This window comes from Camelus dromedarius, chromosome 13 (assembly GCF_036321535.1).
Source record: "Camelus dromedarius isolate mCamDro1 chromosome 13, mCamDro1.pat, whole genome shotgun sequence".
Taxonomy (NCBI): domain Eukaryota; kingdom Metazoa; phylum Chordata; class Mammalia; order Artiodactyla; family Camelidae; genus Camelus; species Camelus dromedarius.
Window position 1 is genome coordinate 70,854,292 of NC_087448.1, and position 15,928 is coordinate 70,870,219.

Consider the following 15,928-nt stretch of genomic DNA (forward strand, 5'->3'; position numbering starts at 1 on the left):
TCTTAGCTACTGTAAACAACGGTGCAATGAACATGGGGTGCAGATAACTTTCTGAATTAGTATTTTCATTTTATTTGGATAAATATCTAGAATTGGAATTGCTAGATCATATGGTATTTCTATTTTTAATTTTTTGAGGAACCTCCATACTGTTTTCCATAGTGGCTGCACCAATTTCCATTCCTATCAACAATGCGCAAAAGTTCCTTTTTTCTGCACCCTCTCCAACATGTTATTTCCTGCATTTTGATGACAGCTGTTCTAAGAAATGTGAGGTGATATCTCACTGTGGTTTTTTTTTTTTTTTTTTGATTTCTCTGATGATTAGTGGTGTTGAGTATCTTTTCATGTACCTGTTGGCCATCTGCTTGTCATTGGAAAAAATGTCTATTCAGTTTCTTTGTCCATTTTTAATGAGATTTTTCTTCTATTCAGTTGTATGAGTTCTTTATGTATTTTGGCTATTAACCCCTTACGAGATATGCGATTTTCAAATATTTCCTTCCATTCAGTAGGCTGCCTTTTCATTTTGTTGATTTGGCTTTGCTGTGCAGAAGGTTTTTTAGTCTGATACAGTCCCACTTGTTTATTTTCATTTTTGTTGCCTTTGTTTTAGGTGTCAAATCCTGAGCAGAGGATTTGAAGAGATTTCTCCAAAGAAAATATACAAATGGCCACAGAGCACATGCAGATGCTCACCACTACCAGTCACCAGGGAAACGCACATCAAACCACGATGAGATGCATTTCACACCTGCCCTAAGATGGCTAGGGAAAAAGTCAGATAACAAAAGTTGGTGAGGATATGGGAAAAAATGGAACCCTGGTACAATCCTAGTACAAACATACAATGATGCAGCTCTTTTGGAAAACAGTTTCACAGTTCCTTAAAATGGTAAACAGACTCACCAAGGATTTAGTAATTCTAGTCCTAGGTCCATACTCAAGAGAAGTGAAAACAGACATCCAGTTAAAAACTGTACAAGAATGTTCACAGTAGCTTCATTTACAACTGCAAAAAGGTATAAACAACCCAAGTGTCCATCAACAGACGAATGGACAAACAAAATGTGGTGTATCCATGTAATGGAGTATTATTCAGTAATAAACAGGACACATACTACAACATGAATCAACCCTGAAAACATTATGTTGAATGTAAGAAGCCAGTAACAAAGGGCTATGGACTGTCCGGTTCCCTTTATAGGCTACGTCCAGAGCAGGCAAACCCACAGACAGAGGACTAGTGGTTTCCAGGAGACTGGGGAAGGGGGTGGGAAGTGACTGCAGCAGTGGTGTGGGGTTTCTTTCTGAGACAATAAACTGTTGTGGAATTAGATAGCTGTGATGACTGCACAACTCTGTGACTGTATTAAAAACCACTAAATCGTACACTTTAATTTATTATCTCAATAATGCTGTTATAAAAGAAAAGTGTTTACTTCCTAGTCTTGTATCGGATTCTTTGTATTGAGGAAGTGTCCAAATTTTCAAAATATTTGGATTGAAACTTACCTCAAACGTTACTTTCCATCTCTCTTCTTCATACTTTTTATTGTAATCTGTTGGTTTCTGAAATAACATAGTATTATTAACGAACAAAACCATCTTCAACTATATAGTACTGTTTTAAGGCACTTTAATATTTCATCCCACAAAAACTGTGGGCATGTCCTTGCTGGTAGTCATTTCAGGTTAACTCCGGGAAAATTTAGAGTTCTGAGTAATCTTAACATTGCAACGAGAGGAACCCTCAAAATCATGCTGAGCGCATGTCCATTCTACATAGTCTACAGTAAGAGGGTGGAGGCCCTTCCTTCCCTTTTAAATGTTCACACTGGAGAGTACAACAGAAGGCAGACTAAGCAGTTTTGGTGAAACCTGTTGACAAACACAGGAGCACGCACGCAGACACGCACACCCCTCTGCTCCAAGGAAACGGCTGGCAGTGAGGATCACATGCACAGACTAACATCATGGTTTTCCACTCGAGAGAAGAAAGTTTTGTATGCTGAACTGAACACTCACTGGCTGTGTGTTATCATTATTCAAAAACCAACAAGTGGACTGTCAGTCTAGAAATGAAACTATCTTGCTATGTAAAATGCTGATGTTAATATTTACGATGAACATTCCACTTCTATAAAGTATTTGTGGCAGCTTACAATGTGAAACCATATGTATAACAAGCTGATTATGTTTTTAAAAATATTAAAAACAGAAGCACCAGGCAACTGGAATGGGCTATTTATGAAGCTAAGCTTAAAATCTGGCTCTGAGTTTCTAGTAAGAAGGCCAAATGGGAGAAACGTTCTACCGCCAAATAAAAGGAAAAAACACTTTCTCTTGGGAGACAGCCCTTTTCTGGCAGTGAATTGCAGTACAATTTTATAATTTACATCTATATTCAAACAACACTGGAGAACTATGAGCTTCTTAGGTTTGAAGGTACAGAAACATTAAGTGAACCTGAGTGCAACCGAAGTCTTTTTTTTAGGACATTTATAAAGCATGACATAGTGTAATCATTTCTCAATAAAGAACTGACAGATTCTTGAGACACTCTTAACATGTAAGACGTGTAGAACTATTTGGAAGACTTGAGGCATAAGACAAAAATATGACATTTTAACCACAATTTCTTTCTCTACAGTTTGGATTTTCATAGAAAAATAGTTCACTTACTTCCTTCAGTATTTCCTCAGAATGTTCAAAAGTACAATATTTATGATGTGCCATAAAATAAGAAAGTGACATTCCATCAAAATAGAGCTGAACAGATAATTTCTCCCATGGACTTTCAGGTAATTCCTATTTAAGTTCAATACAGAAGATTATTACTATAAAATAATATCTGTTTGAAGATTAAAGTTTCATAGTCAGCAAAACTGAAAGGAGGTTTCTGACAATCACAGTATTACTAGTTTGACTAGTGACTCATTTTGCAAAAATTTCTCCATGGTATCTTGGCAGGTTATAAGGCAACAATTCTACTACTATGGTTTATATAGAATATATTTACATGTCTGTAAGGTAGAGAGTCTTCTAGCTATTTACCAGAAAGCAATTTACTGCACATCATCTTTAGATGATACTGATAATTCATCCTAAGTACAAGGGGAAAGAAAAGCTATGCTCAGGGGAAAATAAATGAGTTTACTTAAAAATCCAAAATGGCAGGAATTGGAAAAAATTAACAGTTAGGAGTCATACAATGGCTTTAAAACCTGTGGGCCCATCTACAAACACTGGGCACTGGACATGCACCGGACCGATGGGCCATCGTTCCTCTTTTCTGCTTGGCACCACCCTGGTCCTAACTCGTGTCTCTCCTGAGTGTCTGTAACTTCCAGCAGCCCCCGTTCTGTGTTCTCTGTGTGATTCTCATCAGTGCAGAGGGTAAGGTCGGGTCACGTCACTCCTTTGCCCAGCTTCACAGTTCCCACCTCCAAGTCCTGTGGGTCTTGTCCTCCAGCCACAGTGGCTTGTGTCCCTCCAGAACCCTCCAGGCTTCTGTCCTGGAGCTCCAGGAACTGTTCTGGTATCTGCATGGGGTGTCCCCTCACCATTTAAAAGTCTTAACCAAATTCTTTCTTTTTAAGGATGTCTTCCCCAACCAGTGTATTCAATGCTACTTCCTCCCCGGCCCCCCTCTCCCTACCAGCCTTTCCCGCTTCATTTTTCTTCCTAGCACTTATCACTATTTCACACACTCTGTATTTTATTTTAAAAAGTTGCTTCTCCCCGCTAAAATGGAAGCTCAGTGAAGGCAGGAGTTTGACCATATGGCTCACTGCTGTTTCTGCAGGCCTAGACCAGAGCCCAGCATGCACGTGTCACCAGTGTGGAAGGTCCGGGGCGGGGAGGCGGGGCAGCCTGCTGTGCGGCAGGGCTGCAGGGCAGGCAGGCAGGCATGGTTTCTGGGAAGTCGGGGGCCCCTGCTACACTGAGAAGTGTTTGCCCATGTTAAGCTAAGCAGCAAAGAAAGCTGCCTCGATAAACTAAAAAGCTCCAATCTCTGCTATACTCCGTGACCGCCCACGGAGGTGTGACTGACCGGGGAGGCCCCTCTACCTCATTTAAGTGCGTCTGTGGCTCTTTCTGGTCCTTGTCACGTCACAGCTTCACACAGAAATACTTGTTCACAGTTTTTACATCTTTCTACTTGAATCTTCAAACACAGCTCCAGGTTAATCTTCTCATTACCTGGCTGCTCAGAAACCTCCAGTGGGGCCTCCTGACTGACCTCCTGACTGACCTCCTGACTGACCGTACTTCTCACACACCTGTTCACACTGCTCCTCACAGACGCACACTTCCTACAGGTGTGCCAGGCCTGCTTCTGTGCACACCTCCCCTCCAGGTCAGGAGACTGGCTTGACTTCACCACCCCACACTCCTGTCACACTTAGTCCTTTCCCAGTCGCCTGGCTCCGCGCAAGCCCTTCGTGGTGTCCAGTCTTTAGGTTTCTGTGTCTCACTGTTTCCCTAACTAGATGGGGTCTCTGAGGACAGGATTACCTGCACCTCACACAGCGCTACACATAGCACCCTCTCGAAAGCGACCAAGTGTGCTGTAAACGTCTCTAATTCCTTAGTACTTCTCCCTGGGTCAAAGTAAGTCGTTACTAAGGAACTGTCCAAATTACCGGATTTCTTGCTTATGAAAGTTCTCGGGAACTTGCTCAAAATTAGGTTTATTTAAAATGAGCCTAGGAACCAAAGTGGAAACTTTCACGTTAATGAGTAATTTAGGATCACACAGGGACATAGTTCATCATAAAAAATATGCTTCACATTATGTTACCTGAACACTTCATGGCAAATAATCTACATCAACGACATATGCTTTAAATACAAATTACCATGATGTGAATTTCCACCTCTCTCTTTGAAAGCAGTTCCTGAAGAAGTTCTATCGCATCTGGTTGCCAGACATTCCCAACCTGTTTGGGATTAATAGACTCAGATTCCTTCACACTTTCACAAAATAAGACACAGCAGGAAGTAAATGAAAATACACAAAAGCAGCCATAAACAGGTAACACTACAGAGTAGTACAAAACGTACAGGCAATTTTCAGAGATATCATGGGTATATGATAAAAATGATCTTAAGAAACTAATAATTCGCCTCAGCTTCCCATGTCACTCTCTTATTTTATGCTTTAAAAATATAAACCCACAGTAAAAGCAAAACATCATAAAACTTTAAAAGAGCCAACATGCCAACGCAGTGCCTGCATAATGACCATGCCTGCACGTACCACGGAGCAGCGACTGTCACGTTTTATGTGCACAGAGGCTCACCTGGCAGGGAGTGCTTCCTGCCAGCACCTGCCCCCGGCCCACCTGCCAGACGATGTGCATCTGGGGCACGTCCAGGATGCAGCCTCCCTAGCGGCCCTGAGCCAAGACCACCCAGCCAGGCTGCTCCTAGTCTGTGAGCCACAGGGACTGTATAAAACCTCTAAAAAGCTTATTGTCAATTGAGACCACTAAGTTTTAAGCTTAACTTGTTATGTAGTGTGAGATAATTAATATACCATTCCTTAACCTGATCCAGATAAAGGATAAATATCTTGAAATTTTACTTGATAAAGCCATAACTAGAAATTAACAATCATGCACCTTCCCATCTATCAATTTATTGTATCAATTTATCCAGATGTTTTTATATCCTTCAGTATAAATCTGTAGTTTTCTTCATAAAGGCCCTTTAGCTGTCTTAGTGAGCTTATTTCTAAATATTCTACTACTTTTGTTGCACTAAAAGGAATTTCAATTTACACTCTAATTTCTAGAAAATTATTCTTAATAAAATACAATAAATTAAAATAAAATAAAAGTATTTAAAATTAACCATCCCACCAATCACTGTTCACTCACAGGTATGGTATTACAGAGCTGACACGGAATACAAAACTGGGGTCTATCAGGACACAGCAAAACAGGGTAAAGATGACACTGCGGAATCTTCTCTGTGAATCCGTGATCTAAATACTGCACCTGAAACAGGACAAATAAAATTTATTACTTTTTTGTATACTTTTTTTTTTAATTGAAGTATAGTCAGTTCACAATCTTGTGTCAATTTCTGGTGTACGACATAAGGCTTCAGTTATATATATATATTATATACTGTATATATATATATATATATATATATATATATACACACACACATATATATTCGTTTCATATTCTTTTCACCATAAGTTACTACAAGATATTGAATATAGTTCCCTGTGCTGTACAGTACGAACTTGTTTATCTAGACAAATAAAAATTTACAATTAAAATTTACTACTAAAAACTAGAGGACTGAAGGGACCCTCTGGTATTAAACAACAACAAAAAAAGACATCCTGGAAAGAAATATAAATCTGGATTTAAAACATATTCAGAAAAAAAACAACATTACATTTCCTCATCCCATAGTGTATCAAATCTCACTGTCAAAAGGATTTCTTACATATAAACCAAAGCCTTTTCTTTCCTTGAGAATAATTAATTTTCTGGAGAATGTTTAAAAATTTTGTTTTGTTTTTCAAAGTATTTTAGAAGTCCCGTTTTTTCTATTTAATAAAACAACATTTCTCAGTATTCCTCAGTTTCAGCTTGGGAAACTCTGAATGTAATGTTTCCTTCTTGGAGAATCACATTGCATAAAAAAGGTTCTGAGAAATCCTATGAGAAAAAAATTTGCTTTTAAGTCATCCAGTGTTCCTCAAACTTTTTTGTAAAATAACTTTTTAAAGACTATTTTTTTTTAGTTTTGGGTTGATAGCAAAATTTGGAGAAAGGTACAGAAGTCTGCCTCATACTCCCTAAGCTCCCATGCCTGCCTCCCCCATCACAACACCCTGCACCAGACGGGTAACCTGTTACCATCATAAAACTACACTGACACACCATAATCAAGGTCCACAGAGATGACAGAAGGTCCACTTTGTGGTGTGCACTCTGTGGGTTTGACAAATGTACAGAGACTTGCATCCACCTTTACGCCACCACACAGAGTAGGTTCACTGCCCTGAGAATCCTCTGGTTTCCGTCTGTTCAGTCCCCTTCCCCTCAACCCCTGGCAGCTACTAAGCTTTTTACTATCTTCATATTCTGCATTTTCCAGAAGGTCATGTAGATGGAGTCATACAATATGTAGCCTTTTCAGACTGGCTGCTTTCACTTAGTAACACACATTTAAGGTTTGTCCGTGGCTTTTTGTGGCTTCATTTCTTTTTAGCGCTGGATAATGTTCCACTGTCAGGACGGACCACGGTTCATGTATCCATTCACATACTGAAGGACATCTTGGGTGCCTCCAAGTTTGGCAGTTACGACTAAAACTACAAACATCTGTGTGCAGGTTTTTGTGTGGACGTTAAGTTTTCAAATCCTTTCGGTAAATGCTGTGAAAGTTAAATAAACAAAGACTTCAATTAAATACAGCTGAGACCAGAAAGGGGAGCTCTAAGCCCTGGATGACAGCCGTGCCCAACAGGGACAGACTCCCCCCTTTTTCTGGCCAGGACGCACCAGTGAAAAGCCATGGCTCTATGTTTACCAGAGTCTTCCCAACTTCCTCCTCTTCTCCATAAAAATGCCCCTTCCCTTGCTGTGCAGGAACTTGGATGTGGCTTGTCATGGTTGTGGATCCTGAATTGCAATTCCCTGCTGACCCCAAATAAACCCAACTTTGCTGGAGAACTATCTGGCAGTCTGTTTATTTCAGGTCAACAATACCAAGAAGTGCAACTGCTGGATCACACACTACGAGTAAGTTCAGTTTTTGAGAAACTGCCAAACTGTCTTCCAAAGTGGCCGCACCATTTTGCATTCCCACCAACAGTGAATGAGGGTTCCTGTTGCTCCAGATCCTCATCAGCACTTGGTGTTGTCAGTGTTTCAGATTTTGGTGACACAGGTAGATGCGTAATAGTATCGTGTACTAACTTGCATTTCCCTGTCAACGTATGGCGTGGAGCGTCTTTTCATGTATTTACTTGCCATCTGTATGTCTCCTTTGGTGAGGTGTCTGTTAGGGTTTTGACCCATTTTAAAAATTAGGCTGATTTCTTATTATTGAATTTTAAGAGTTCTTTGTATATTTTGGGTAACAGCTCTTTATCAGATGCATATTCTGCACGTATTTTCTCCCAGTGTATAGCTTGTCTTATTATCTTGACATTGTCTTTCTGCAAAGCAGAAGTTTTTAATTTTAACGAATTTCAGCTTATCCATTCTTTCTTTCATGGGTCATGTCTTCAGTGCTGTCTACAAAGTCACTGCCATACGCAAGGTCACCTGTATTTCTATGCTGTCTTTCTGAGTTTTACGCTTCACATTTAGGTCTGTGGTCCACTTTGAGGTAGTTTCTATGGAGGACGTAAAGTCTGTGTCTAGATTAATTTTTTTGCATGTGGATGTTCCATTGTGACTATCTTTGCTCAGTTGCACTGCCTTCGCTCTCTTGTCAAAGATCACTGACTGTATTTACGCGGCTCTATTTCTGGGTTCTCTATTCTGTTCCATTGACCGATTTGTATTTTGTTTTGCCAGTAACAGTCTGAATTATTTTAACTTTATGCTAAGTCTTGAAGCCTAACATGTCAGTGCTCCATCTTTGTTCTTCCCTTTCAGTATTGTATTGGCTACTCTGTGTCTTTTGCCTCACTATATAAACTCAAAAATCAAGTTTACTGATATTCACAAAGGACCTTGCTGGGAATTTGACTAGGATTGCACTGAATCCATAAAAACAGTTGGAAAGAATTGACATCTTGACATTACTGAGTCTTTCTACAACACAGAATTTCTCTCCATTAATTTTGTTTTTTGAGTTCTGTAGTTTTCCTCATATAGATCTTGTACATATTTTGTTAGATTTATACCTAAATATTTTGTTTTGGGGGGTGCTAATGTAAATGGTATTGTGTTTTGTATTTCAAATTCCACTTGTTCACTGAAGGGACTGGGAAAGGAACTGAGTATTGTACATTAATCTTACATCCTACAATCTTTTTATAATTACTTATTAGTTCCAGGCATTTTCTTGTCAATTCTCTTGCACACACACACACACACACACACACACGGACATGTCACCTGCCAGCTGGATCTGTCTTAATTATGACAGGGAAATGTTGACGTCTCCACCTGTTTCTCCTTGCAGCTCTATTAGTTTTTGCCTCACGTAGTTTTACTCTGTTCTTAGGGGCACATACATTAAGAATTTTATGTCTTCTTAGACAATTGACCCATCTGTCATCATGTAATGCCCTCCTTTTTCCCTGATAACTTCCCTTGCTTTGAAGTCTGTTCTGTCTGAAATTATTATAGCTACTTTTTCTTTTGATTAGACTGAGCATGGAATATTTTTCTCAGTCCATTTAATCTTCACCTTGTATACAATGTAGGCAACGGATAGTTGGGTGCTGTTTTTTGATCTACTCTAACAATATCTATCTTAATGGGTGCACTTAGGCCACTGATCTTCAAAGTGATTACTGATATAGCTGGATCAATATCTAACATCTTTGGTACTATTTTTAATTTGTTGCTCTTGTTCTCTGTTCTCATTTTTGTTTTCTACTGTTTTTTTCCTCTGGTGTTTTTTTCAGGGCAAGGGAATTTTATCATTCCATTTTCTCTTTCTTAGCATATCAATATAGTTTCAAAATATTTTTTTTAGTGGTTGCCCTACAGTTTGCAATAATCATTTACAACTGATCTAAGTCCACTTTCAAGTAACACTGTACCACTTTACAGACACTTGACAGTATGAGTACCTTACAATAACAAAATGACCCTAATTCCTCCCTGCCATCTTCTGCACTGTGGTCATTCATTTCACATATATAAACATACATAAGCGTATATATGATATATATATATATAAAAGCACGTGTAATTACATTGCTGCTATTACTACTCTGAACAAACGATTATCTGTTAGAGCTTATCAAACTATTATCGTAGATCAATCAAAAAAAGAAAAATGAGATTTATCTTCACTTATTCCTCTTCAAATTCTTTTCTTTACGTAGATCAAAGTTTCTAACCTATTACTTTCCTTCTCCCTAAAACTTTTCTTTTAACATTTCTTGCAAGGTAGGTCTACTGGCAACAAACTCTCTCAATTTTTGTTTCTCTGGAAAGTTGTCAGTTTCCCTTCAGTTTTGAAGGACAATTTTGCAGAGTACAGATTTCTAGGCTGATGGGTTTTTCCCCCTCAAGATTTTAAATGTTTCGATCCACTCTCTTCTTGCTTGTGTAGTTTCTAAGGAGAAGCTGGATGTAATTCTTCTCCTTGCTTTTCTACAAGTAAGGTGTTTTCCCCCTCTGGCTTCTTTCAGGATTTTTCTGTAACTTGGATATTCTGTCGTTTGAAATGACAGAATAATTTGTTTTGCATCTATTCTGCTTGGTGTTCTCTGAGCTCCTGAATGTATGGTTGGTGTCTGACATTAATTTGGGGAAATTCTCAGTCATAATTTTTCAGATGTTTCTTCTCTCTTCACTTGCTGGTATTTCTATCACCCCCATGTTACACCCTTGTTGTTGTCCCACAGTCCTGGGGTACCGGCTCTGTTTCTTTCAGTTTTCGCTCTCTTTACTTTTCAGCCTTAGAGGCTTCTACTGGTGCACCCTCTAGCACAGAGATTCTTCCCTCAGCTGTGGCCACTCCACTAATAAGCCCAGAAAGGTTCCTTCTTAGTATTTCTACCTCTCTGCTTACATTGTCCCTCTGTTCTTGCATGTCACCTACTTTATCCATCAGAGTTCTCAGCATAGTAACCAGAGCTGTTTTAAGTTCCTGTTCTGATAATTCCAACACTTCTGCCATGTCTGGTTCTGATGCTTGCCCTGTCACTTCAAATGGTGTTTTCTGCCTTTTAAGTACACTTAATAGTTGAATTTAGCTATGACATACAACATATTAGTTTCAGGTGTACAACATAATGATTTAACATTTGCATATACTGCAAAATGATCACAACAGTAAGTCACCATGCATAGTTACAAAACATTTTTTTCTTGGGATGGAAACTTTTAAGATCTACTCTCTTAGCAACTCTCAAATGTACACTATTATTAATTATAGTCACCATGCTGTACATTACATCTCCATGATGTATTTTATACCTGGAAGTCTGTACTTTTAGTGCCTTTCACCCATAGTGCCCACCCTGCCTCTGACAACTATCAATCTGTTCTCTGTATCCATGAACTCAATTTTTGTTATTTTTTTAGATTTCACGTAAAAGAGAGATAATTAAGTATCTGTCTTTTTCTGTCTGCATTATGTCACTCAGCACAGCGTCTTCAAGGTCTATCCATGTCATCTCAAATCACAAGATTTCCTTCTTTTTCATGACTGAAAAATATTCCATTCTATTTATATACCACAATTTCTTTATCCATTCATCTATCAGTGGACACTTAGGTTCATATCTTGGCTATTGTATAATGCTGAAATAAACACAAAAGAGCATATATCTTTTCAATTGTGTTTTCTGTTTTCTTCAAATAAATACCTAGAAGTGGAATAGCTGGGTCACACAGTAGTTCTATTTTTAATTTTTTGAGGATCTTCCATATTGTTTTTCATAGAGGCTGTACCAGAGTCTCAAAAGCAGCATATGAAGTTTCTTTATTCTCCACATTCTCACCCACACTTAACTGGTTTTCTTTTTGATAACAGCTGTATCTAACAGGTACAAGGTGATATCTTATTGCAGTTTGATTTGTAACTCTCTGATAACTAGTGATATAGAACATCTTTTAAGGTACCTGTTGGCCATTTGTATGTCTTCTTTGGAAAAATGTGTATTCAGAGCCTCTACCTAGTTTTTGATCAGATTGTTCGAATTTTATTTGCTATTGAGTTGTATAAGTTCTTTTTTTATTGAAGTATAGCTGCTGTACAAGATTATATATTACAGGTGTACAATATAGTGACTCACAATTTTTAAAGCTTATACTCCATTTAGTTACTATAAAAAATACTGGCTATATTCCATATGTTGTACAACATATCCTTGTAGCTTATTTTCACCTAATAGTTTGTACTTCTTAGTCTCCTACTCCTAAACTGCCCCTCCCCACTGGTAAAACACTAATTTGTTCTCTGTATCTGTGGGTCTACTTCTACTACTTTTCTTGTTATATTCCCTGCTTTTCTGTATTTTTTAGATTCCACATATAAGTGGTATCATACAGTACTTGCCTTCCTCTGTCTGACTTATTTCACTTAGCATAATGCCCTCCAAGTCCATCCATGTTGCTGCAAATGTCAGTTTCATTTTTTTTATGGCCGAGTAGTATTCCACTGTATTTATATCCCACAGCTTCTTTATCCATTCACCTGTTGATAAACACTTAGGCTGCTTCCATATCTTGGTAATTGTACATAATGCTGCTATAAACATTGCAGTGCATATATCTTTCCAAATTAGTGTTTTTTGTCTTTTTCAGATAAACGCCCAGAAGTGGAACTCCTGGGTCTTACGATAGTTTTGTTTTTAGTTTTTTGAGAAACCTCCATACTATTTTCCACAGTGGTTGCATCAATTTACATTCCCATCATCAACAGTGTAGGAGGGTCCCCTTTTTGCCCCATCTTCACCAGCATCTGTTATTTGTTTTCTTTTTGATGACAGTTGATTCTGACAGGTGTGAGGTGATACCTCATTGTGGTCTTGACTTGCATTTCCCTGATGATCAGCAATGTTGAGCGTCTTTGCACATGCCTGTTGGACATCTGCATTTCCTCTTTGGAAAAATGTCTATTCATTTCTTTTGCCCATTTCTTAATCATTTTTTAAAAAATGGTGAGTTGTAGGAACTGTTCATATATGTTGGATATTAATCCCTTGTTGGTCATATCATTTGCAAATATTTTCTCTCATTCAGTAGGTTGTCCTTTTGTTGATGGTTTCCTTTGCTGTGCAAAAGCTTTTCAGTTCAATTAGGTTCCATTTGTTATTTTTGCTTTTATTTCTTTCTCTTTAGGAGACAAATCCAAAAAAAAAAATAGTGCCGTGATTTATGTCAGAGAGTGTCCTGCCTATGCTTTCCTTGAGGGGTTTTATAGTGTCTAGTCTTAGATTTCGTTCTATAATCCATTTTGAGTTTATTTTTGTATGTGGTGTTAGAGAATGTTCTAATTTCATTCTTTTACAAGTAGCTGTCCAGTTTTCTGAGCACCATCTATTGAAGAGACTCTCTTTCCTCCACTGTATAGTTTAACCTCCTTTGTCGTAGATTGACCATAAGTGCATTTCTGGGCTCGAGTTGTGTGAGTTCTTAATGTAAATCAGATATATGATTCACAAATATTTTCTCCCATTCAGTAGGTTGCTTTTTCATTTGTTGATTTCCTTTGCTGTGCAGTTTTTTAGTTTGGTGTTTGTCCACCTAGTTAATTTTTGTTTTTGTTGCCTTGCTTTTATTTCTCATTCAACTTTGTTGTGTCTCAAAATTCTGTTTTTTGCTTTTTTTTTTTTTTTTTTTGCCTTTGCTTTTGATGTCAGATCCAAAAAAATTATCACCAAGACCCATGTATGTTAAGGAACTTACCACCTATGTGCTCTTCTAGGAGTTTTATGGCTTCAGGTCTCATGTTCAAATCTTTAACCTATTTTGAGTTAATTTTTGTGTATGTTGTAAGTTAATGGTCTAGTTTCATTCTTTTGCATGTGGCTGTCCAGCTTTCCTAGCACCATTTATTGAAGAAACTGACCTATCCCCAGTGTATATTCTCAGCTTCTTTGTCATACACTGGACCGTATGTGCACAGGTTTATTTCTAGGCTGTCTATATTCTTCTCTACTGATCTATCATCTGTTTTCAATGTCAATATCATACTGTTCTTTAATTGAAGAATAGTCAGTTTACAATGTTGTGTTAATTTCTGGTATACAGCGTAGTGCTTCAGTTACACATACACATATTTCTTCTCATATTCTTTCTCACTATAGGCTAGTACAAGACACTGACTACAGTTCCCTGTGCTGTACAGTAGGACCTTGTTGTTTATATTTTATGTATACTTGTTAGTATCTGCAAATCCTGAACTCCTTCATACTCCTTTGACTGTAATTTTTTCTTGATAGCTGGACCTGTACTGAGTGAAAGAAACTGCTATAAATGGGCCTTTAGTAATGTGCTAGTAGGTGTCGGGAAGGCCGAGTGTTCTACAGTCTGCTGAGCAGGTCTCAGGTTCTCAGTGAGCCTGTGCCTCTGGACTGTGAACTTCACAAGTGTTCCCCCGGTTTTTGTTCTTCTCCTAAAGTGGGAGAGGATGGATACAGCAGGCTGGAGTTGGGTCTTTCTCCCATGTGGAAAACTACAGCTAGTTAAAACTGGGTAATTTCCTTCCCTCCAGGCTGATCAGGCTTTGATAATCCCCCAGTCACGTAGGCCCTGCTTGACTACTTTCTCCTGAGTGCAGGCCTTATTAAGAACAGAATGCTCTGGCATATTTTGAAATGGTTCTGTCTCTCCTTCCTGATACCTATGTGAGAACCAAGTCGAGCTCCTAGAGATAAGTCTCACAGAACTTTGTAGAACCCTCCTACATTTGGTTCCCTGGAGCTGTTAACTCTCGGAGTTGTCCACACTAGGTTCCGGCACTTCCTCAGTGGAAGTTCTGGTCATTACTCTGCTCCCATGAGCTGTGACTCCCACATCACCTGACTCTCTAATTGCTGGGGCAGTGGTTTGCCCTTTGTCCTCCCTCTTCTATGGATCCAAGAGGAGCTGCTGATTTTTCAGTTTGTTCAGCTTTTTATTTGTGGTTAGGATGGTATGGCAACTTCAAAGCTCCTTAAATGTGGAAGCAGAAACTAGAGGTCCTCAATAATCCATTTTTGAGATGTTTTATTTAATTCTAATAATTCAATTTCTAAACTTAATGAAGTTATTTCTGTCACCCCAACTTAATAAAACTAACATGTCACTGTTTAATTGGGCTAGCCTGGCAATCAGAATTTTAAAAAATAAAATAAAATTGAATAAAAAAATCTGAGTACAGTAGTTAGGGTGAATACAGTTTTATGTAATGTTTATTTCTTAATGTAGATCATAGGATAAACTTTGAAAGACAGGAAGTTAAGAAATGAAAAACTTATTGTGTATACTTGAAATGTATAGGAAAAAATAAAAAATGATTAGAATTTCAAAATACTTTAAAATAAATTTAAAAGCCAGAGATATTAAAAAATGTGAGAAAAATAAAGCTCACCACACTCTCTTATTTACTTGGATTCCTTATATGTAAAGTTCATGAATAGTAACAATGAAAACTGAACTTCAATTTACCTTTATGTTAAAAAAGAAAAAGGATTATCTGAAGAAGTCAAATGTATGTGAAAACTGACTCATTTGCATATAAACACATGAATCTGAAAGTACCCATATACTTAAATACTCACCCAAAATTTGAAACCATTTTACTTCTATTGAAAACATACAAGGTTTGTATTCCAGCAGAAAAGGCCCAAGAGTTAGATCAGAAATTTATGAATCAGAGGCTTAAGACATGAATTCCAGCACTACTACCCACTGATAGGTTAACCTTGGGCACATCACTGAATCTTAATTTCTTATTATTATAATGGGAATAATAATCTACATTTATGATAGTTGGAAACAAAGAGTATGTGAAAAAAGCTTAGAAACCTGAGGTGCTATGTAATTGTCAAATGTCACCATCAAATAGGTAACAAACTTCTATGCAAGTATTAACAAAGACTATTCTTAATTTTTCTTCCCTTCCTAATACCAAATTTTTCATAGACTTCGTGTCTCTTGATTTCATTGCTTTACTTAGTGAGTACATTGTAAATGGAGGCATTTTCGTCTATTTTTTTACATATACACATTTTTTCAAAATATGGTTGACCCTCGAACAACATGGGTTT

The 15,928-nt window shown here is 37.9% G+C and overlaps 1 protein-coding gene across 1 annotated transcript in view; it reads right to left on the reverse strand.

Moving 5' to 3' along the window:
- The window catches only part of RNF17 (ring finger protein 17), a 91,618-nt gene that overhangs the window by 9,912 nt on the left and 65,778 nt on the right, over positions 1 to 15,928 (reverse strand). Inside the window, exons 27-30 of the mRNA XM_064492907.1 lie at positions 5,889 to 6,008; positions 4,866 to 4,946; positions 2,686 to 2,811; positions 1,516 to 1,572 (exon numbers count right to left, since the gene is read on the reverse strand). Coding sequence (XP_064348977.1) covers positions 1,516 to 1,572; positions 2,686 to 2,811; positions 4,866 to 4,946; positions 5,889 to 6,008 — 384 coding nt within the window. The remainder of the gene's footprint in view (positions 1 to 1,515; positions 1,573 to 2,685; positions 2,812 to 4,865; positions 4,947 to 5,888; positions 6,009 to 15,928) is intronic.